We start from the raw sequence: 24658 nt of genomic DNA on the forward strand, positions 1-24658 counted from the left end.
AATTTAATCTCGGATTTAAAAAATAAAAAAAAATGAACACAAAATCTGAAGGATGGGATGGTTCAGTAAAGTGGGTAGTTAGCCGCATTGTGAATGATATTTGTTTTCCTTATTTCTTTTCTTTTCAAACAGGAAGAAAGAAAATTCAAAATTTTGGGGATTAATCAACCCTATACTGGCAAATTACTCGTCAAACACATACGTATTAACCTAAAAATAATATTTATCTAATAAGAAAAAGAAAGTTAAAATTAAAAGAAAAATCAGCACATAAAAATAGTAGTAAATGCTTATCTCTTAGAAAAAAATTTAAGTATTTCACAAATTTCACCTTTAGTGTTGGGTTTTGAAAATAAAATTTTTTTATTTCAAATTGTAAGAACTTTGAAAATTCAAATATTTATTTCACCAATCGATGAAGAATCACCTCTGAATTTTAAAAATCCCTCTGCATCTTTGGGATCCTCAAACACCAGTTTGCAGCATAACTGGAAACAACTACCTGCACGTTCTTATTGGCAGTAAACATGATCAAAGCAATTGAGCTCAATTACAAATACATAAGACATCACATTGGATGACTTGGAACATCCAGAGATTAGTTTGCAAAATGAAGTTCGACTTCTAAATAGCCAAAACGGATGATAAGGTTAGCCGAATGAGTGTGCTCTATAATTCAACTTTCAACACCTCAGCCAGCACCACCAAAATTATTGCAGCTAAAATGCAGCCATTCTCAGCTGATTACAAAATATCCAGTAACATTGAATCTCAAAAAAAAAAAATTGAATTACCACTCCTAAGCAGCTTTTGGCGCTTTATCTGGTATAATGTTATCAGGAAGGATAAGCTCAGGAGGTGTCTCACGAACAACCCCAAGCATTGAATCATATTCCTCATCACGGCGTGCAAATTTCTTGCGGAGCATCGTCTCTAACTCAATTTCATCAAAGCTCTTTGCATTTTCTGCTGCATGAACTTGCGCCAAATTGGTATAATTGAGAGCTGACTGAGAAATGAAGGTCATCTCTTCTTCTGTTAGCTTTCTTAGGAACTTGGCAGGATTACCACCCCAAACCTGTATTTGTAAAGGAAAATATATGTTAACAAGTTTAGAACTTCCTTTATAACGTTTGCATTTTGAGCTAAAAGTTGATCCAATTCATCTCCCCCCATGTTAATCTAAAAATTTTAACTCTGAGAGGACCACGAGCAAAGCCACCACCAAGGTTTTCTTGTCTAATAAGTGCTAAAACTAACATGTTTTAACCTCATTTTTAATGCGTTTTTGAATATTCGATGTTAATTGTGAGTTTTATACTCCTAATCCTTTAAATTCATGATTTAATGTTTAATAGAGCACTTAGAAGCAAAAGGAGCAAAAACTGAAGCGCCGAAGCAAGTTGCAAGATCCACACGGGCTGAACCATTTTACACAACCGTGTGACCCAAACGGGTGTGTGGTAGACCGTGTCGATTTCGCGGAATTGCACACCGAACAGCGAAAAATCACGATTTTGGAGTTTTTTAGGCCTTCTAAGATGTATATATGACAAAAATAAGAAGATAGAAGAGAGCCGTCAGAGAATAATCAAGAAAACAACTCGAAAAAAACCATTGAAGCCGACTTCGAAGTAGATTTCCATTAATATTGAAGATTCTCAGTTGACTTCTTAGAAAAATATCATGACTTTCTTTGTTTCTTTCGATTGTACTATATTTTGAATGTTTTCATTTTCAAACATGAACTAATTTTTTAAATACTAGGGGAGATGAACCATATGATGAATTTTGTCATTTGATTTTCATTTTATGCAATAAATAATTAATTCTTGTTCTCAATTATGTATGTTTAATTCTTGGTTTGATATTTCTAATGTATTGATCCATGTTTCATGTGCTTAAATCGAAGGTTGAATAAACCCTATTTAAAAGTAGATCTTGCGTAATTGAGTGGAATTGCATGCAATCCTAGAAATAAGACGATATAAATATACTGGATTAAATTCAAATCTAACAGGGGAATTCATAGTACGAATTAATGCAATAATAGGAGTTTTAATTAGAAAAAAATTTCAATTAATCAAAACCTAAAGTCAGTTGCCCTTATGCTCGACGAGATGTGGATAATTTAGGGATTTCTACGGATCAAGATACTAAGTAAAGAATTTGCTTAATTTAGATTGATAGTGACATATGAAATTTAAGTGAATTCTTTCCTGGCTATTATTTTACTTATTTGTTAATCAATTACTTTTGTGTTTTGTTATTTATTGTGTTTGTTAGTTAATTAATTTAGTTAATTTTAGTTTTAATCAAACACTCGAATTATTCGGTTAAATAATAGAAAAACGATAATTACTAGTATTTTTAGTCTTCATAGGAACGATATCTTTGCTCACCGTAGCTATACTATTAATTGATAGGGGCATTTGCCTTAGTTTTGTGAGACATTATTGTCAAAGCTTGACAATGGCGAGTTTCCTCACTCCACATTCATAGTAGCTGATATGAGAATGCAGGTTGGCTCAAGCTTCAACTTTCGAAAGTGGTAAACCCTACTAGTTATGACTACATTCCCTAGCTTTTAGCAAATGAATCATATTTATTGCTCAATCTTGTCTTCAGTACTATCATATCTATTTTAGTTATTTCATATATCTTTGAACTATAAAAGTTGCATCTAACAAGAAAGTTATGATATTAAAATAGAATCTATAAGATTTAAATCAAGATTAACACCTAAATGTCAATGAAGAAGTGCCACTAACCTCTCCACATGGAATCCTAGTATTCTGCCTCACAAGAGCTCCTGCAGCAACCATGGCATGCTTCTCAACATAAACACCATCTAATAGGGTAGCCCCCATACCAACAAATGCTTCATCCTCAACAGTACATCCGTGTAAAACAGCACTATGACCTGTCCAGTTTTTATCAGTAATTACTTTTTCATGATACTAAAACCACAGAAAAGTACCACTTCCAAGGATGGATCACTCACCGACGGTAACATTACTTCCAATAATCGTTGGTAAAACCTTCCTGCTTAAGTTAGATTTTGCAACATGAACAAGGGAGTTATCTTGGATATTTGTTCCAGACCCGATACTGATGCTATTGACATCACCTACACACATCAAAAGTCAGATTCAGAAAAGGAAATCCAGGATGGACTTATAGCATGGCACAACACACAGAGATGAGGGAGACGAAGGACTCATAAAGTTCCTTAAGAAAGAAACTGAGGAGTTTTACATCGATCTCATTTTTCAATAGAACACCATAAATGGATGGATCAATGAGAGATCATGACTTTTGAAGTCTCTTATCCTGTGATATTCATATTTTTATTTGTCATAGAAGTAACACAATCCAACACGTACTGACTTACAGGCTTACAGCTTATGCGACTTTAGTAAAAACAATAGATGAACTTTGCCATTAATCATACAGAATACAGTTTAACTACAAGTTTCTAACCAACCCCAGCTCCGCCATTCAATAATCCTTAGTTTTGCCCTTATGCCACAAGATGTCATAATTTTAACAAAAGGATTAAGAACTAAGATCATCATATCATACTAACACGTTCATTACAGTCATTGGTATCATGGTGATCATCTCATCTATGTGCTAAAACATATCCTTTCGCCTAACCACATAATTGCTTCCAAACATCAGCAGTGTTTGGGACATCAGAAGTGTTTTCAAATTCCATGATGGATATTGATTGTAAAATGGTCCCATCTTTGAGACAAGAAGTGCAATTTATGATTAAAATACCAAACAACATTTGCTGCATGCTTGACACAGAATACCAAACAAACATCCTTAGCTTCATTTTCCTAAGACAATAATGATTGTAACCATGCATTCGGAACTTTGGTTTCAGAAATTAAATTAATTATTAATCAAGAACAAAACTAGTTCAATTATAAAATCCTCAAACCCTAAACTTCCAAAAAAAAAAAGTGACCTGATTTACAACATAAATGCGTGCGTTAACACTCATCAGCTAATTAAAAAAAATGAGACTGCTTACCTCTCAAAACACAGCCATACCAGATAGAAGAACTCCGTCCAACCTTAACATCGCCGATGACAGAAGCGCTAGGTGCAACAAAGGCATCCCTATCAACAATTGGAGCTTTGTCGAACACGTTCATCAACGTCCGATGCCTCGACACTGAAACAAACCAAATCCGAACAAATTGATCAAAGTCTGCTCCTTTTCGATTTAAGAAGTAATTTTCTTTAAACTATAAAATCACAGTTGAAAATGAAGCATATATCCGTCGAAGAAATCGATCAAATTATAAAATTGAATGAAGGGGGAGTTAGGTTTTAAGGCACCCACGCTGTTCTTGGAAGTAGTAATTGCCTTGGAGGCGACATCCAAGGCGATCGAGGGCTTGGCCGGTTTCTCGGATCCAGAATCCAACCGTGTAGATTGCTTTCCCCAATGTTCCCATCTTCTTATCCTTATTCTACTTCAGATTGACGGAGATAATTGTTTTCTCTTGAAGATCTGAGAGAAATCTTTTTTTTTTTTTCCTCAGCTGAGAAAGTAAAAAGCTTCGAAGTGGAGAAAAATGGAAAGAGAACTATCCCCCGCGTGCAGCAACCATCGTCTCCTTCCCTACGGCTAATTGTATTACAGTATATCATTTGACTCAATTATTTTCTGCCACGTGTGTTTCCGCTTTGACACATCGGAACGCCGTCGTATTGACCACTTTCCTTCTCTTCTTTAAATTTTTACTGTTTCCCTTTCAATGCCTATATTTCTCTCCAATCCTAAACCAAATATCAACTTAAACTAAATTATGGCGGACCCAATTGTGTAATAAATTTAATAAAATTGATACAAAAATTAAATGTGGTTATAGTTAAAATAATAAAATTAAAATAGATAAAATTATGATGTTTTTGGTTTAAACCTAGTTATAGATTAAGTTTAGATAAAAATAATAATTGAACTTATTTAAAATATGGGTTGCGTTTAAGTTTGAGCATTTAAGACTTAAGCTCAACCTCGCATGTTATTAAAATTTTAATATATCATATTATTTTATTTTTATATATTATGAAATTTATAACAAATAAAAATTTAATCTATAATAATATATAATAGTATAATTTAAACATTAAAAAATGTTAAGATACATATATATAATTTTAGTAAATGAAAAGTATTAAATTAAAATAATATAAAAAAATTTTTAAAAAAATGAACAAGCTTAAAATGAATTTGAGTTATCAATTTACAAATATGCAGGGTGAAGCCAAGGGGCTGGCATGGGCCCCGACTCCCCTAAAATGTAAAATTGTTGTTTAGGCCTTTAAATTTTTTTAAAAATTTTAAATTAGTAAAAGTAAAATTATACTTTGGCCCCCTAAAATTATAAAAATTTGATTTAATCATTTACAAATTATAAAGATATAAACTATAAAAAATTAAAATTTCATCTGGCCCCCTAAAAAATTTTCTGGCTTCGCCCCTGCAAATATGTGCGAACTTAAACAATTTTAGGCACATATTTTGGGGTGAGCTTGTGCAAACATTAAGTGTTAGTATCATGCTTAAACTCAGACTTGAACTCAGCTTAGTTCATGAACACCATTACTTTGGTTCAAATATCACATAAATAAAAAATGTAAATACCTTCAAAATAATATTTATCATCATATAAATAAAAAAGTATTTGGTAATTTCTTAACTAAGTTGGAATTGATGAAAAGTTTATTGTTGAATGACCACATCGAAATACCAACTTTTATTACTCATATAAACTGGGATAAGGTTAGGAAAAAAATTTTGAACCAGAATTAAATTATATATTTTTAAGATAGTAAAAATATAATTTTATTATTTTAATAATTTATATCTTTATAATTTTCAAAAAAATAAATAAATTTTTTATTTATTTTAAAAGGTTAAAGTACAATTTTATTATTATTAATTTAAAATTTTATAAATTATACATAAGACTGTAGAAAATTTTCCCTTACGCAACTGCATATAAATTCTTCACTCTTTTCTTATCATTTCTAAGTCATATATATATATATATATTATAGTCTTTAACTTTCTCGTGTCCTAAGAGGGCAAAATGATCCAACATGTTTCATATCTATAACATCTATAATCTATAAGATAGATAAAAAGAGAATACAATAAAACCTCTATAAAAAACTACTTTGGGACTCGAAAAAATTATTATTTTATCGAGATTATTAGTTTATCGATAAATAAATATTTTATTAATTTATCGATAAATTAATTTAGAGAATATTTCATATTTTATGCATGGGTTTTTTTTTATCAAAATATAATATGCATATGTAGGTGCAATGAATCAAAGTTAATTGGTTCATGTAATCAAAAAAAAAGAATTAATTAATTAGTTCATGTAACCAAAAAGAAAAAAAAAGAAGAGATAATGATTTCAAAATCTAGTACGTATATATTCATTGGATATATTAAAAAATTTATTATAAATAAACATACGTCCGTATCAAAATATTGTAATAATATTGTAATTCATATAATATTTTCCTCCATGGCTTGCCATTTGAAAGATATAAAAAGTCATGCATTGGCATATGAGATGAGAAAAGCATTATGTGGGTACAAAAATGAGCATCCCTCTTCAAGTCAAAAAGATTTGCAACAATGGGTTCAACAAACATTTAATCTCTCTGTTAGCCAAACAACAATATCAAATACTCCTAAAAGGTCATCTGAATATTTGTCAAAAGAGATAAAGAGTAACGATGTTAAAATGCACAAATCAGCCAAATATCCCGAATTAGAAAAGGTATTGTATGAGTGGTTTCTCCAATATCAAGAGAAAGTAAACATGATTGGAGAAATGATTCAAACTAAAGCAAAAAAGTTTCTGCAAAAAATGTATGGTGATTCAAATTCCAAATTTAACTTCTCAATTGGTTGGCTAGAACGGTTCAAAGCAAGACATGGGATTAAGCCTTATAGAAGATTTGGTGAAAGTAGTTCAATTGTTATGGAGAATACTGAAGATGCTTTACCTCAAATAAGAGTTAAATTGGAAAAGTTTGATTGAAAGGATATTTATAATATGGATGAAACAAACTTATTTTATCATTTGCAAGCGGATCATTCACTGCGTACAAAGCAATTAGGAGGACGGAAAAAGGACAAGGAAAGACTTACTGTTATGGTTTGTTGCAATCAAGATGATTCAAATAAATGCCTCTTTGGGTTATTAGTAAGTTTGCTAATCCTAAATGTTTTAAACATGTGAATATTGACAATCTCAACTATCATTATTGAGCCAACCAAAAAAGCATGGATGACTGGATTACTTTTTCAAGATTTTGTTTGCTGGTTTGATGCTAGAATAATTGGCAGAGAGGTGTTGATTATAGTAGAAAGTCGACCAGCCCATCCCAAGGTTATTGAAGGCTTGAGAAACGTTGAATTATTCTTTTCGCCTCCAAATTCAACATAAAAAATTCAACCATGTGATGTTGGAATTATTAGAGCAGTTACGATTTATTATCGGCATCGCTTTTATTCTAGCATCTTGGAAGGTTATGAGAAAGGAGAAATAAATCCTGAAAAGATTAATGTATTAGATGAAATCCACTTTATTAATACTGCTTGGAATATTAATGTGAAGCCTACAACTATTGCAAATTATTTCCGACATTACAAAATTTGATCCGAGGAGGATATGCCTCTCGAATAAGAAATTAGTGATGTTGAAGGCATTTATAAATTAAAAGAAGTAATATCTGATTTACATATAGAAATGCCATGGATGCTGAGAAAATTTTGAATTATCCAAGTGAAAATGAATCTTTGATAGAGTCACTTACGGATGAAGAAATTATTCAAGGAGTAATAGATGTGCCATCTGATGACGAGCAATATCCAGATGATCATAATGTTTTATCACGTGTTTCTCCAAAAGAGACTTTTCTAGCTGTGGATATCTTGAAGAATTATTTAATACAACAGGAGAAGAATATACCAAATTTGGTTTATGCCCTTCTAAAAGTTAAAGATGAAATTGTATTTGATTCACATGCAAAGAAGAAGCAGTTAACTATTGATGCATATTTTAGCAAAGAATAAAATTGAAAAAAAAATAAGAATTGTCTAGAAAGTACTTTAGTTTTATTATTGTATATAAAATTTTCAATAAATTTAATGAATTATTATTTTATATTTTCATTGGGCCCTTAATGATTTTTCTAAAAAATTATTATTTTATACATTTAGCGAGGTTATTATGTTATCCCCTTGGCCCAAGTCGGGACTGAAAAACTTATTATTTAACCGAAATTAATAATTTATCAAATATTTATTTATCGAGGTTTTACTGTACATTAATTACTGTAGTAAGTACTTTAGAAGTAAGGCCTTTAAAAAGCGACACATAACCTTTCCTTCTTTCTTTTTTTATCTCTTGGCTGGGCAGCCATGTAACGTCCCCTAACCCTATACCGTCACCGGAACAGGGTTACGAGACATTACCAGTCAGTACAGTCCAATTTCGGTCATTAATTAAAATAAATATTCCCACACATCCTAGTTTTAAGATGTCGTCCCTTTAATGGGCCCTCACAGTCCAATATGAACAGTAAATTCAATTCGGGACTAATTTAGAATCACTACGAATTTTTAGTAAATTTCAAAATTCATACTACATACCGTTGCCAACCATAATTTACTCAATTCATCAATACTTTTACAACTTAAATGACTCTCATTAAACATCCTGGGTACATGCCATTATCAATACTCAACATACTTTACCTTAATGAATTCGGGATCGTCTTGGGATGCTGATTCAACGTACTATCTTTACTTAACCTGCGCACGGAAACAAACCGTACGCTGAGTATGGTATACCCAGTAGTATTTCTATAATCCGAACAATTAATAATATAACAAATACTTAAGATCATAATAACAATTACAATTATACAATTATTTATTCATAGATAAATTTCAACTACTTACCATATAAATTTTATACAAATCATATAATAAACACAATAACATAATTGTTCAATTCTTAACTAAATCCATTATTATTTATTCCATTCTTTCACTTACTACTCGGTATAGCTTTCCTTAATTTACTCACAATTCAATATCATTAAACTATATTCAACTATACACTTATCAATCATATTCCATTTTAATTCATTTCAATAACAGTCAATTTTATTTATATCATATCAACTTACTATCCCTGATAGCTTTCAGTATATACATACGATTCATATATCTCAAATCACATTTCAATCCATCAAGTGGCATCATATATCATCAATTCGAACTCCAATCATTTCATGAACCTTTGGTTCATATTTTCAATTTCATCTTTAAATTTTCAATTCTCAATTCAATTTCTCGTTTCATTTCAATAGCTTGATCAATCAAATTTATTCGATTTATCTTTCACTTATTTACCCCTATTAACAAACCCGGACTTTGACGGATACACGGATTCCAACCCAAACACACCAGTACGGCACATTGTGCCTAAAATGGTACATAGTACCTGATCAGTATACGACACATAAAGTGCCTAAAATGACACACGAGGTGCCTGATACGACACACGAGGTGCCTAAAATACGACACATAAAGTGCCTGATCGATAAAGCCGGCAAATCCCGTACACTTCCAGATCCTATGGCATACCAATTATATCCGACTCAGCCCGACTAGTTAATAGGGTATTTCATTCACTTTCTCAATTTAATAATTCTTTCATCAATATCTCATTCCGATAATTACACATATATACCCATTTTCACAATTCATACAATTTCATTCAATTCAACAAATATATTTCAATTATGCACATTAATTCATAATTCAATACAATTCAATTTACTTTTCAATACCAAATATTTAAATATCACAATCTCATATATTCATATCAATTTCCTCATATTTCCAATCAATATATTTTTCAATATAACATTCATTCAATATTCAAATTTCTACATAAGTCATATATATTATATAATTCAATCAATATAAATTCAATCAAAATAATTTCAATCAATATAAATTCAATAAATTCATCGCATACTAAAATCAATCCATTCCAATTGTAAAACATCATAATTCTAACACTAACAATTGCCATATGTATATAAATATAATAAATAATAACTAAGTTCGGATTATAGAAATACAAACCGTAATTTTCGAGCTAACTCCCGTTGACTTTGTCTTGTCCTTTCTTAGCCGAGATTTCCGGTACCACATTGACTACGAAATTAATACAATTCATAATCATTAATACATTACTAATTCATATCTTGAGTTGCAGAATTCTAAATTAAGATCCGCTAATTTTTCCTGAAACTAAATTCACAAATCTTCTTACAATAAAATTTTCAGAATTTTTGGTTTAGCCATTAAGTACAGTTTATTCTTTAAATTCACCCCTATTCTGCTGTCTGACAGTTTCGTCCCTTCTTCACTAAAAATTAATTATCTCACAGTACAGAACTCGGATAATATTCCTGTTGATTTCTCCTGAAAATAGACTCATTAGGGATTCTAAACATATAACTTTAACCCTTTAATTATTTTTCTCCAATTTTTGGTGATTTTCCAAAGTCAGAACAGGGGAACCCGAATTCATTCTGACCTTGTCTCACAAAATTCATTATATCTCATAATTTACAATTCAATTGCTTATATCGTTTCTTCTATAAGAAACTAGACTAAATAAGATTTAATTCCATATTTTATTCATCCTCTAATTCAATTTCTACAATTTTTGATGATTTTTCAAACTTAAACTACTGCTACTGTCCAAAATAGTCTTAGTACAAAATGTTGATTTACTTTAATTTCAATTTAATTCTAACTAAATTCACTTACTTTTCTATCTTAATTCATACTTTATTTCTACTCAATTTTTAATCAAACTTAGACATAATTATCTATTTTTCATCATAAAACCATAATTTCAAAATTCTTTCAATTTAGTCCTTAAAGCATAAAACTTATGAATCACTTTACAATTCAATCCTTATATCATTTCTAACTTGAATTTCTATCAATTTAGCCCTTAATTCATCATTTTATTTAACATGGACAATATCTAGAAATCTAATAACTTTTAAAATATCAACTTAATTTCATCAAAATCTTGTTCCAAAGCTTCTAAAATATCAAAATTAAGTAAAAATGGCTAAATTAACTTACCAATTAAGGTTTAAAGCTTCAAAACATTGATTTTCCCTTTTCTCCCTTTCTTTCTTTCTTTCCTTTCTTTCTCCCCTGTTCTTCTCTGTTTCGTTTCCTTTCATTCTGTTTCTTATGTTTCTTTACTTATTTATATAATATAATATATAATATAATATAATATAATTAAAACATAAATATCTTTATTATATAATAATATAATAATATAATAATATATTAACATAAAAAAATCTTAAATTTTCTTCACGGTACACCGCCTCAATTTATACTTTTTGTATAATTTCCTTTTTAGTCCTTTTTTATTTTCTTTTAATCTATAATTTAACTTTTACCCCTTATTCAATTTAGTCTTTTTTCTTAATTACTCTTAATTAAATTAAATTCACTTAATTAAACTCTAATTAACTACTCATTTTACTTCGTAAATATTTTTAATAAATATTTACGAATCCATTTTTCAGAAACAGAGACCCGAAAATACACTTTTTCGGTAACGGTAAAATTCGGGTCATTACAATTCTCTCCCCCTTAAGAAATTTCGTCCTCGAAATTTGCCTAAAAGAGAGGTGGGGGTTCAGTGATCTCACTGTTTCTTTCGGTTCCCGTATTGTTTCCTCAATATTATGACATTACCGCTCAGGCTAGTATCTTGACCGGCTCTTTTTCATACTATAGATTACATCAAATCTCAATATCATTTGTCGATATAACATGCAAGAGATTTGATCTCTATAATCTTCTGAGCTTCAAATCATGAAAAATTATCATAAACTTTCTGTAACTTCAGAAGCAAAACCAAACAATATTTTACCGGTCCGAATTTTCTACAACTTCACATAACCCAACAGAACAAGAACTTAATTTCTCTTTCAACCCAATCTTCAAAATGTTCTTCCAAGGTGAATCTCTAAGAAATACCATATCACTAACAAAATACTCAATATCCCAACGTTTCAAGTCTATATATAATTTCTATTTGTCAAAACTGCTTTCAGTCTATCTCGAATTACTTCTACTTTTCTTCAATTTCACGAATCAAACAGCTCCGCATATTTTTTTTCAAAACTAGAGATAATTCCAACTTAGACTTCATAAAAATTCTATCACATTTCCATTCTGATGTCACCACTGGTTGTAACAGTTTTGAAGATATTTGTACCTAATATAAATATTTATATACAAATTCAAAGTATTGCTTTTCTTTTCTCAGTCTTCAATACATCTGTCTCAAATCACTGTACATCTTATTCTTCCAGAATGCATAGACATAGTACTACTATAATTTCATGCAAATTCTCCTATATAAGTTCTGAATCTCTCTGTTCAGCTTTTATTTCTAAATAGCAAACAACCATCATATCCAATCCGAAATGTTTAATCAGAAATCTGTATACTATATCCATTTAACCGATAACTCATTACCACATTTCTGAGCTTCGCAGATCTGCTGGAAAGAAGTCGGTTTAATTTTTTTATCTCTAACAAAATTGATCCATCTTCAAATGATAACAGTCAGATGTTCATAGCTCATAACACAAAACAAATCTTTCAATTTGAATATACATGCATTCATTTGTCTTCTCGGATGATAATTAATTATCATATCTTGATCTTTTAATGCAAGAACAATAACTACCACTTCCGAATCAGGTATCAAATAATTCTTCCCATGTGATTCTAACATTTCGTAACATAAACCATTACTTCACTTTTTTTTTTGCATCAAAACACTGCTATCCCTGTAAATCACAAGTTTCTTTATCGGATTTCAGACTGAACCAGAACTAGTGCTTCAGTTAACTGAGCTTTCAACTAATCAGAACCTTGCTAATGTCTATCAGATCATTCCAATTCCACATCTTTCTGTAATAACCGACTAGTTTTAGAAAACCTCTGATTTCAAATATATTTTTCACTATCATTTCAGTTACAAAATCTATAGCTCATTCAACTTCTTCAATCAACAGTAGTTCGGGCAACTCTTCTGGAAACACATTAGAATTCTCTTGCACTATTGCCATTGATTTAAACCTTAACTTAAATATTTTAATATTTAATACATAAACAAGGTAAATACCATGACCCCTTTCCGGCATATATCTGTGTTGGCATGTTCAATATCACAATAGACAATTAGCTCAATCTTCTCTGATTCAACAAAACATTTCATCATCTTAATCTTGCAACATATTATACTTCTACTTATAATTTACCACCATATCATGCAGAATTAACCATTCCATTATTGAGATTATATCAAACAGTAAGAATATCAAATCGATCAGAAAACAGTAGTATCATTGTCAAACAATTCCTGCAGATCTTATCAGCCCATAAATACTAATCTGAAAAATTTAATGCTTCAGCCCAAAAATTTCAGCAAACCCAACAGGCAAACCTTTACTAGATACTGAACTTATGTAATCATAGGAATAGTGAAACCAAGATCAATTTAAAATAATCATATTAGTGTCGATAAAGAAGAAAGTACCTGTAATGACATCCGGTAGAGAAATATCTTCTTATATACAATTAACATATACCCTGGCTGATGTTCATTCTCCAGATTTTACAGTGAAGTCATTTGTCACACTTCGGCTTTCACTCGTATTTCTGAGATTACAGGGTAACCTACCTCTGTTAACTACATTACTCGGTCTTGAACTCTGAATAATATCTTTTTCAATTTTCTTCAAGCAATCACTAAGATAATAATCAGAAGAATCATATCTAATCACATATGCCACTCTTTATTCTACATTCCTCAACTTTTTATCTTCTTTTAAACCATCTTCAAACCATTTGTACCTTACAGTTTCTATCAGAATATACCCTCTGATATATTTATTTAATCAAACAAATTCCCTTCATACACAGTTGCAGTTATATGATCCTGTTTAAGCTTCAAGAATTCTGTACGTTTCTGATCAAGAAATCTCTGACTGATATATATATTTATTTCAGAACTCATCTTAGAAAATTTCCAAATAACCCTTTCTTAATCACAACATAATCAATTTTTCTACCACTGATAACCTAAATCTTTTAACAGAAATATCATACCCTTCTAACATTTAATCGGTGAACAGAACAATTCATTTACAATCCCGATAATATTCTCTAACCAGATTTCAGTTCTTTCAAGATCATTCTCAACTGTAATTCTCAATTCATCCACACTATATATATACATGTACAGATCATTAACAGCAGATAACTTACCCGTTCAGACAAGCTCTATACCTTGAAGCACTTCGAAAACCAAGTAAGAAACAGGAGGGATAGATACTGTAGCAGATACAATTTCTTCTACTCACTGAAGAACATCAGTTATAATTCTAAATAATTATTTATTATTTCTTTTTCTATTATTTTATCAGTCATTATTCAGTAATTAATTACCCATTGAGTTTATACCCAGTGTTGTTGATTCAGTTTTCATCTAATTCACGAGACTATTCGTCTCCAGTACACATTTCATAATCAACACCATTGATATTTTCCTCTAACATTTTCACTATAAAACAGTACCAAACAAATATATCAACATCCGATCCCGACTCAATTTCGACTCAATTATGGCATGTACCTCTAGACTCAATTCCGAGCTCGATTTAGTCTGAGAATCGGCTAAACCTGAATAGCTCTGATACCACTAATTTGTAACGTCCCCTAACCCTATATCGTCACCGGAACAGGGTTACGAGACATTACCAGTCAGTACAGTCCAATTTCAGTCATTAATTAAAATAAATATTCACACACATCCTAGTTTTAAGATGTCGTCCCTTTAATGGGCCCTCGCAGTCCAATATGAACAGTAAATTCAATTCGGGACTAATTTAGAATCACTACGAATTTTTAGTAAATTTCAAAATTCATACTACATACCGTTGCCAACCATAATTTACTCAATTCATCAATACTTTTACAACTTAAATGACTCTCATTAAACATCCTGGGTATATGCCATTATCAATACTCAACATACTTTACCTTAATGAATTCGGGATCGTCTTGGGATGCTGATTCAACGTACTATCTTTACTTAACCTGCGCACGGAAACAAACCGTACGCTGAGTATGGTATACTCAGTGGTATTTCTATAATCCGAACAATTAATAATATAACAAATACTTAAGATCATAATAACAATTACAATTATACAATTATTTATTCATAGATAAATTTCAACTACTTATCATATAAATTTTATACAAATCATATAATAAACACAATAACATAATTGTTCAATTCTTAACTAAATCCATTATTATTTATTCCATTCTTTCACTTACTACTCGGTATAGCTTTCCTTAATTTACTCACAATTCAATATCATTAAACTATATTCAACTATACACTTATCAATCATATTCCATTTTAATTCATTTCAATAACAGTCAATTTCATTTATATCATATCAACTTACTATCCCTGATAGCTTTCAGTATATACATACGATTCATATATCTCAAATCACATTTCAATCCATCAAGTGGCATCATATATCATCAATTCGAACTCCAATCATTTCATGAACCTTTAGTTCATATTTTCAATTTCATATCTAAATTTTCAATTCTCAATTCAATTTCTCGTTTCATTTCAATAGCTTGATCAATCAAATTTATTCGATTTATCTTTCACTTATTTACCCCTATTAACAAACTCGGACTTTGACGGATACACGGATTCCAACCCAAACACACCAGTACGGCACATTGTGCCTAAAACGGTACATAGTACCTGATCAGTATACGACACATAAAGTGCCTAAAATGACACACGAGGTGCCTGATACGACACACGAGGTGCCTGAAATACGACACATAAAGTGCCTGATCGATAAAGCCGGCAAATCCCGTACACTTCCAGATTCTATGGCATGCCAATTATATCCGACTCAGCCCGACTAGTTAATAGGGTATTTCATTCACTTTCTCAATTTAATAATTCTTTCATCAATATCTCATTCCGATAATTACACATATATACCCATTTTCACAATTCATACAATTTCATTCAATTCAACAAATATATTTCAATTATGCACATTAATTCATAATTCAATACAATTCAATTTACTTTTCAATACCAAATATTTAAATATCACAATCTCATATATTCATATCAATTTCCTCATATTTCCAATCAATATATTTTTCAATATAACATTCATTCAATATTCAAATTTCTACATAAGTCATATATATTATATAATTCAATCAATATAAATTCAATCAAAATAATTTCAATCAATATAAATTCAATAAATTCATCGCATACTAAAATCAATCCATTCCAATTGTAAAACATCATAATTCTAACACTAACAATTGCCATATGTATATAAATATAATAAATAATAACTAAGTTCGGATTATAGAAATACAAACCGTAATTTTCGAGCTAACTCCCGTTGACTTTGTCTTGTCCTTTCTTAGCCGAGATTTCCGGTACCACATTGACTACGAAATTAATACAATTCATAATCATTAATACATTACTAATTCATATCTTGAGTTGCAGAATTCTAAATTAAGATCCGCTAATTTTTCCTGAAACTAGATTCACAAATCTTCTTACAATAAAATTTTCAGAATTTTTAGTTTAGCCATTAAGTACAGTTTATTCTTTAAATTCACCCCTATTCTGCTGTCTGACAGTTTAGTCCCTTCTTCACTAAAAATTAATTATCTCACAGTACAGAACTCGGATAATATTCCCGTTGATTTCTCCTGAAAATAGACTCATTAGGGATTCTAAACATATAACTTTAACCCTTTAATTATTTTTCTCCAATTTTTGGTGATTTTCCAAAGTCAGAACAGGGGAACCCGAATTCATTCTGACCTTGTCTCACAAAATTCATTATATCTCATAATTTACAATTCAATTGCTTATATCGTTTCTTCTATAAGAAACTAGACTAAATAAGATTTAATTCCATATTTTATTCATCCTCTAATTCAATTTCTACAATTTTTGATGATTTTTCAAACTTAAACTACTGCTACTGTCCAAAATAGTCTTAGTACAAAATGTTGATTTACTTTAATTTCAATTTAATTCTAACTAAATTCACTTACTTTTCTATCTTAATTCATACTTTATTTCTACTCAATTTTTAATCAAACTTAGACATAATTATCTATTTTTCATCATAAAACCATAATTTCGAAATTCTTTCAATTTAGTCCTTAAAGCATAAAACTTATGAATCACTTTACAATTCAATCCTTATATCATTTCTAACTTGAATTTCTATCAATTTAGCCCTTAATTCATCATTTTATTTAACATGGACAATATCTAGAAATCTAATAACTTTTAAAATATCAACTTAATTTCATCAAAATCTTGTTCCAAAGCTTCTAAAACATCAAAATTAAGTAAAAATGGCTAAATTAACTTACCAATTAAGGTTTAAAGCTTCAAAACATTGATTTTCCCTTTTCTCCCTTTCTTTCTTTCTTTCCTTTCTTTCTCCCCTGTTCTTCTCTGTTTCGTTTCCTTTCATTCTGTTTCTTATGTTTCTTTACTTATTTATATAATATAATATATAATATAATATAATATAATTAAAACATAAAATATCTTTATTATATAATAATATAATAATATAATAATATATTAAACATAAAAAAATCTTAAATTTTCTTCACGGTACACCGCCTCAATTTATACTTTTTGTATAATTTCCTTTTTAGTCCTTTTTATTTTCTTTTAATCTATAATTTAACTTTTACCCCTTATTCAATTTAGTCTTTTTTCTTAATTACTCTTAATTAAATTAAATTCACTTAATTAAACTCTAATTAACTACTCATTTTACTTCGTAAATATTTTTAATAAATATTTACGAATCCATTTTTCAGAAACAGAGACCCGAAAATACACTTTTTCGGTAACGGTAAAATTCGGGTCATTACAAGCCAGGTGAGAGAAGGAGTGACACGTGTTATTTTTTTATATAATGTTTAAAATTATTTATAGCAACTGTTTTAGTGCACTTAAACTCACATTTATATTGATAATAATGTTTAGACTCAATTGACATACGTGTTATTTTTTTTCCCTCATTTGGTTGTATGGGAATTGTGGAAAGATAATAAAGAAAGAGAAACGGAAAGAAGAGAACCGAAAGGATAAAAAGGGAAAATTACGGAAAAGATAAATAGAAAGGAAAAATATGTTTTTTTGTTGATTTTATTTTTTAATATTATAAATTTACGAATAGTTTTTTATATAACATTGGAGCGTGACAGAGTGATAAGATTTGAATTTGTATAAAATAAATATATGATAATAATTTAAGTATCACTCTATATAAGTCAATACAATAATTTTACTTCAATATTTTTTTGTGCATTTTAATACATTTATATATTTTGTATTATGATTATTTTTATTATATTTTAATTATATCATTTATGTTATATTTATGGTGTATTCAATTCATTAAATGAAATTCTTTTAATTATTATTCAATTTAGAGAAACTTTGTGTTGATCATGTATAAAAAAAAAATTGCGTTGATCTTTCTAAGTTTAACATAATTTTTTATGTATTAATGATTTATTTTATATAATTTTTTGTAAAGTTTATATATTGATGTAGCATCACTTCTTTTCTGTGTCATATTGTGTTGTTGATATAATAATATAACAAGGAAGAGGTATATAGACGAGAGTGGTGGTTGTCATGGAAGTTAACTCAACTGAGGCAGAGGTTATAAAAAGTGGAGGCATGGAGAGTGCTAAGGTTGAGAGTTGGAGGTAACTTGATCGAGTATAGGATTGGTATCTTTTTAGAATCAATCATTTCTTCATCAGTTTTAGAGGTATTTATAGGTGGAGTCTCATGTAAAGTGATTTTAACATATTGGATTTGCTATCTAGTTATTAAAGAACATATGGGCATATGTTTTTTATGGGACAATATATGTGATGAGACAAATTTTGTCATTCATTTTGATTTGATGGTATAGAGCTGTTGAATCCATGTTATGTTTAGTGATCAACGACATCACATTCCCAATGGAAGCTTGAAGGTTTGGGCACGGGATAGTTTGTGCTTGCCCAGATGATTGTGTCAAAAGATAGGGTTTATGATGACTTCCCGAGTTGCTGTGAATTGACTTGCTGCTCAAGTGTCCTTCCGACGTGCCACGAGGGTATAACACATGCTATTTGTATATGACTTTTAACTATTTCTTACTGTATTTTATCATATGTCAATTTATTTTATGTTTTTACATAAAATTTTAAGTTCAATAATAATTATTTAATAAACTAAAACTTAAATTTATTTATAAATATTATTTAAATTCCCTTGCGTAGCTGGATGAAAATCTTAGTTTATTTAAAATAGCTTGAGTATGTAATATATTAAACTCGTTCAAATGATTAATCTGTTTTCGATCCATTAAAGGGTAAAATGATCAAACAAAGAAAAACCTGGCGAGATCAACAGTGAGAAAAGAAGAACAACACTACAATATCATCAACTCATTTATTAATACAGAAACTTCAGCATGAAGCTACTAAGCTTTGCTAAATCGAAGCCAAAATCTTTTGCCTCCAAAAACAAAAGAAGGGACTGCACTTATTCCATTTACTTTGGAAACTGTACAACCTATGCTCGAGGAATTCAGGCAATGCTGAGGTGTTGTTTAGCTATCCAAGACTGTTCGGGCTCGAGCTGGATGGTTCCAATCTGAGTGACCATTAATAAAAATGAAAAACATCAATGTGGGAATAAGCAGTAGATAATGCCAAATGCAGCTTAAAAATGGTTTCAATCACTTGATATGATTATTTTGGATGCATTGACTGAACCCTTAACAATGTTACTCAAGGGTAAGCATTGGATACAGGTATAAGTTCAATTTTTCGAAGTTCATTTTTCATATATTTCAAGTATCTTTGGAAGGGTATATCCCCACAGCCAAGTCCGAATTTGAATCTGGCAGGGGTATTTCAAGCAAAATGAAGAATCTGAGCGGTGCAGCTTATTAACAAGCCAAAAAAGTTGAATCATGAATATAACCCATCACCCACTAAGTTTATCAAGTTACTTTTGAAGAAAGTATGTAAGTACCTTAGCATTTTCAACACAAACAAAATCTTTGTAACATGCTTCCATCTGCAGATGTGGGTTCCATAGAACAGCATCTGACCAACTGCAGGGCAAAGTAGAAAGATGAGGAAAATATTTTGACTTGCTTCTAATAAAACAGAGATGCGAGGCGTGGATTCACGTACTTTGTATTCCTGATGGATATTACATCACCTAAGCCATTATCAAGGTGCACCTCATTAGGAGCATCAAGGTAAATGCAATCTACAAATCCAGGAAAAGTGATGGCATCCCTGAGTTGTGAATATACCAGTTAGAAAGTGCAGGAAAAATTTTCTCACAAGTACCTTTAAGACTAGTATTCTCAAATAAGTTGCAAAAAGTAGAAATATAAAGATGATAAGAGTTGATAAATTTTCAGTTCATAAGGAAGCTAGTCATTGTCAAAAAGAAAAGGAAGACCTAGAGATCTTAATATCTATGGTTTGAAAATTTGTAGTCGAGTTATCCTCCACTAATAGTTCTGTGCACAATGCACTGATGACTGACCTTTCCTCCCTACCCTCAATCGGATTCTTAGGATCAGGATCTTTATTCAGAGTTTTGCAACCTTTCAAACCTTTCACGGATACCCCTGTTATGGATGCCTGCATCAAAATGTCTTAACATCAATGTCTAACTAGCTTCATCCAAGTTTAAATGCCATATAACTCAATTATAAGACATAAGATGTAATATACATGTGTAAATGTGTATGTCGTTTTCGTTTTCCCTTGCCAATAATAAGTTCTTTTTTCTTTCATTATCACCAAAAATAAATCTCCATTCTTATACAAGGAAAATGTCAATTTGGAAATGTTAGAGAAACTGCATTTATCAACCACAGAATTATAGGTACTTACACGAAAATACGAATGCAAGGCAGTGCTGAATGTAAATGGCTTGTTGTCTGTGTTTGTTACTTTTAGTTCGGTGGAAAGGCTCTTTGTATTTAGAACAACCTGAAGAAACAAAATGAAAAGAAGTGCCAATTTAATTAGTAAACATGACTTACAATTGCATGGATTAATCAACATACCTACTCTGGACTATTCCAGTTACCTTTAAACTAATGCATAAATTAGCAAAGAAATTACTGTTGTCATAACTCATAAGCATAATATCATTGCCCTGCCCATACTGGCAAGTAATCGATAACGGACCTTATATCTAGCCTGAAAACTGAAATCCCACATGGCTCGGCTGTAAGGACCATCTTTTAGCTCAAGAGTTACATTCGGGTTGCCTTCCACATTTTCAGACTCCACAAGGGACCAATCCATATTCCTTGCAAATCCATGCTGTGAATCACATGAACATTTACACAGCCAAGAATAACATTAGTTTCGATTGTTCCTTTTCATTTTTCTAGATGGTCTTTCGCAGGCATAAAGTAATGATGATAACAATCATTCCTCTAGTATCAATTCTCGAAAGGATATTAACCAGGCCTCACAGACCATTTTAAATGGCTCATGAGAAACCAAAGGAACTAAATATGAAATGCAGCATAACTAATGAAAGCAACTAGAGGTTTTTAGAATTTTGAACAAGAATTCGAAGGGCATACCTGCTGCATTAGACCAGGTCCAAACTGTGGGAAACAATGTGGAATACCTCCACTATCCAAATAAAAAAACTACAGTTAGTATCTGGGAAATTTACCATTTATCATCTGTCATTAACATGTTTCTAAATTTTGGAAATGAAGTGGTTTAAGATCAAATTCTAGCCAAAAAATACAAAACATAATCTACTTCTTTAATCAGCTAAATTCTAGCAAGCTTTACCAATGGCTTATTAGAAATCACAATAAGTAGAGTAAGGGATGGAGAATCAACCTGATTGGCTTCTTCTTGTCAAATACAGCATCAGGCCGTACAAATAGAAGGTCTCTCCCACTTGGAACTTTCCAAGATGTAATGCAACCACCAAATAGATAAATCTCAGCTTCACTAAAACAACCAAAAACAAAGACAGATAAAATTTCTTTCAGACCCTAATCAATGAAAAAGAAAAAAAGACCCATCAATTAAACCAGCAAGGGAGTTGAATAAATTAGGAAAAGACCCAGAAAAGAAATTCTTGCAAAAAGTGCGTCATTTTTTCAAATTTTGAAGATTTGAACATTACCTGCCATGATCAGAAGTAAGGAGAAGCTTGGGTAAATTGCCTTCCCCTTGTGTTACTGTGACCCCCAAAGCAACAGCATCCTGGTTTGAAGCTGCAACAGCCATGCCTGAGTAACTGCAGAAGAATATGAAGCAATTGGATTCAAAGTTTTAGGAGCTATCCAAGTACTAGAGTTAAAACTGGACATTGCTTGTTGCCTTTGAAAACATGAGAGAAAACGGGAACTAACCGCTTGGTGGGGCGTAGATTAGGAGAATTTAAGGAAGGGACAAAGAATTTCATCGAAACCATCGCCATTTTCTTCGATTATTAAGCAGAAGGGTCAATGCCAAATGTGAAAGTGAAATGGATGTAACGAGCAAGCGAGTCTCTTTAAAACCAACGATTCAGGACGAGGTTAAAGCTTTGGCCTTCGATCATTTTCCTTTTTGTGGTTATGTCATGTTCGAAGATATTATTCGCATATGCTCCCCTTATTCAGGTTTTTTATATTCGTTGACACCAACATGATAAATAAAAATAAAAAGTAAAAACTCATTTCACCTTTTAAAAAATTTATTTTAGCTGTTCTTTATTTATATTTTTATTAAATCACTTTTAAATATATAAAAGAAATTATGTAACGTACACATATGGATGACAGCTAAGAATTTAAATAATTTTTTAAAATTTTAAAAATTTTAAAAATATATTTTTAAAAATTTAAAATATTAAATTTATTGTAATAAATGTAAAAATTTTAAACTTTAAAATATTAATTAAATGCTGACATATCATATGATAATTCACATGTACGTCACGTTAACAAAATTAACAATTATTAACCTTTTATCCATTTTAGGATGATTTGACAAAAAAATACAAATTCAAAAGCTAAATAAAACAAAAAAAATTAAATGAATAGCTAAAATAACTTTCTTGTAAAGTTAGAGGGTCAAAAAAGTCATTATGTCAAATAAAAACTCCATGTAAAATACAACATATCTCAAATAGAACGGGCAATCTACTCAGCTAAGAGGTTTGGCTCTACTTGGATTGATCTTAGACAAAGTTTTTGTATCTCTAGCCAATTATTTGATCCTATTCAAGTTCAATTTAAATAATGTAAAAATTAATTTAATTTTAATTATAAAATATATATAAAATATTTATATAAAAATATATTTTTTTATTATTTTATTAATTTTAAATAGCAAAACAAATTTCTTATACAGGTCGAGTAAGCTTAAAAACAATGATGACATCAGAAAATTTTTTTAGAGGACCGAAGGTAAATTGTAACTTTTATGATAGTAAAAGTGTAATTTTACTATTTTAATAATTTATATTTTTATCATATTTAAAGGATTAAATTAAATTTTATTATTTTAAGATAACAAAATATAAAGTAAATTTTACTAATTTTAAATTTTTAAAAATCTAAATAATTTAATTTTTTTTTCATTTTAAGGTCACAAGCGCCGTGCGAACCCCTAATTGCGCCCAGCTTAAAATTAAATTTACCCTATTAGCCAATATATGGCTCCACTCATGGAACTCTAGTTACGAACTAATAATTTAGCTAACAACTATTTTCAATTAATGACACAAGCAGTTTTTTTCCTTTTCAATGTTTCATGCAATGCAACTACTCAACACATTCATCAAACTTCTTTTTTTTTTTTTTTTTTAGTATCAAGAGGAGTACATTTCTCTTCCTTAAACTAGAATGGTTTGTTTCGTGTTCTGTTGATTATTTATTTTTATTAAATTATAAAATAAAAAAATTAGAATATTAAAATATGTTATAAATTTATGTACATTTCATACATTTATAATTTAGTTCTTCTATTTTTATTTTTAGAAATATAGTTTTCTATTTTTACCATCCTTCAAAATATTCTATTAAATTCTTTTATGTGACTTTTTGAAATTAAAAAGAAAATCATTTTATAATCATGCAACAATAAAAATAATGTTGAAAATACTTATTAATTTTTTTCTTAAAAACACTTATTCGAATCATCAAGATAAGTTTTTTTCTTTTAGAATCAACATTTTGATTGAAGTAGTTAACAGCATTAACTATTTAGACTAACTAATTACATTATAAAAGTAGATTGACTAAATTATGCAAAAAAATTGAAGTATATAGATTACATATCAAGTTTCAACATAGTTTAGAGGTT

The 24658-nt window shown here is 30.0% G+C and overlaps 4 protein-coding genes across 4 annotated transcripts; 2 read left to right on the forward strand and 2 right to left on the reverse strand.

Annotated features, from left to right (window-relative positions):
- Positions 1-489: 489 nt before the first annotated feature.
- On the reverse strand, positions 490-4749 carry LOC107941183 (gamma carbonic anhydrase 1, mitochondrial). The gene is made up of 5 exons (XM_016874734.2): positions 4361-4749; positions 4046-4189; positions 3005-3130; positions 2772-2923; positions 490-1078 (listed from the first exon to the last, which is right to left on the reverse strand). Exons 1-5 carry the CDS (start codon positions 4473-4475, stop codon positions 800-802), a joined length of 816 nt encoding a protein of 271 aa, XP_016730223.1. The 5' UTR covers positions 4476-4749; the 3' UTR covers positions 490-799.
- A 1817-nt stretch (positions 4750-6566) lies between these two features.
- LOC107959933 (ARS-binding protein 1-like) lies at positions 6567-7088 on the forward strand. The gene has a single exon (XM_016896106.1). It carries the CDS (start codon positions 6567-6569, stop codon positions 7086-7088), a length of 522 nt encoding a protein of 173 aa, XP_016751595.1.
- A 716-nt stretch (positions 7089-7804) lies between these two features.
- Positions 7805-8125, forward strand: LOC107959942 (uncharacterized). The gene has a single exon (XM_016896117.1). It carries the CDS (start codon positions 7805-7807, stop codon positions 8123-8125), a length of 321 nt encoding a protein of 106 aa, XP_016751606.1.
- Positions 8126-19712: 11587 nt separating this feature from the next.
- LOC107901303 (putative glucose-6-phosphate 1-epimerase) lies at positions 19713-23030 on the reverse strand. Its single transcript, XM_041081499.1, has 10 exons — positions 22720-23030; positions 22491-22604; positions 22199-22312; positions 21928-21979; positions 21521-21658; positions 21221-21319; positions 20868-20965; positions 20504-20611; positions 20340-20421; positions 19713-19955 (listed from the first exon to the last, which is right to left on the reverse strand). The coding sequence occupies exons 1-10, from the start codon at positions 22785-22787 to the stop codon at positions 19890-19892; spliced, it is 939 nt and encodes a 312-aa protein (XP_040937433.1). The 5' UTR covers positions 22788-23030; the 3' UTR covers positions 19713-19889.
- Between the last annotated feature and the right edge of the window lie 1628 nt (positions 23031-24658).

Source organism: Gossypium hirsutum, chromosome A11 (assembly GCF_007990345.1).
Source record: "Gossypium hirsutum isolate 1008001.06 chromosome A11, Gossypium_hirsutum_v2.1, whole genome shotgun sequence".
Classification (NCBI taxonomy): Eukaryota; Viridiplantae; Streptophyta; class Magnoliopsida; order Malvales; family Malvaceae; genus Gossypium; species Gossypium hirsutum.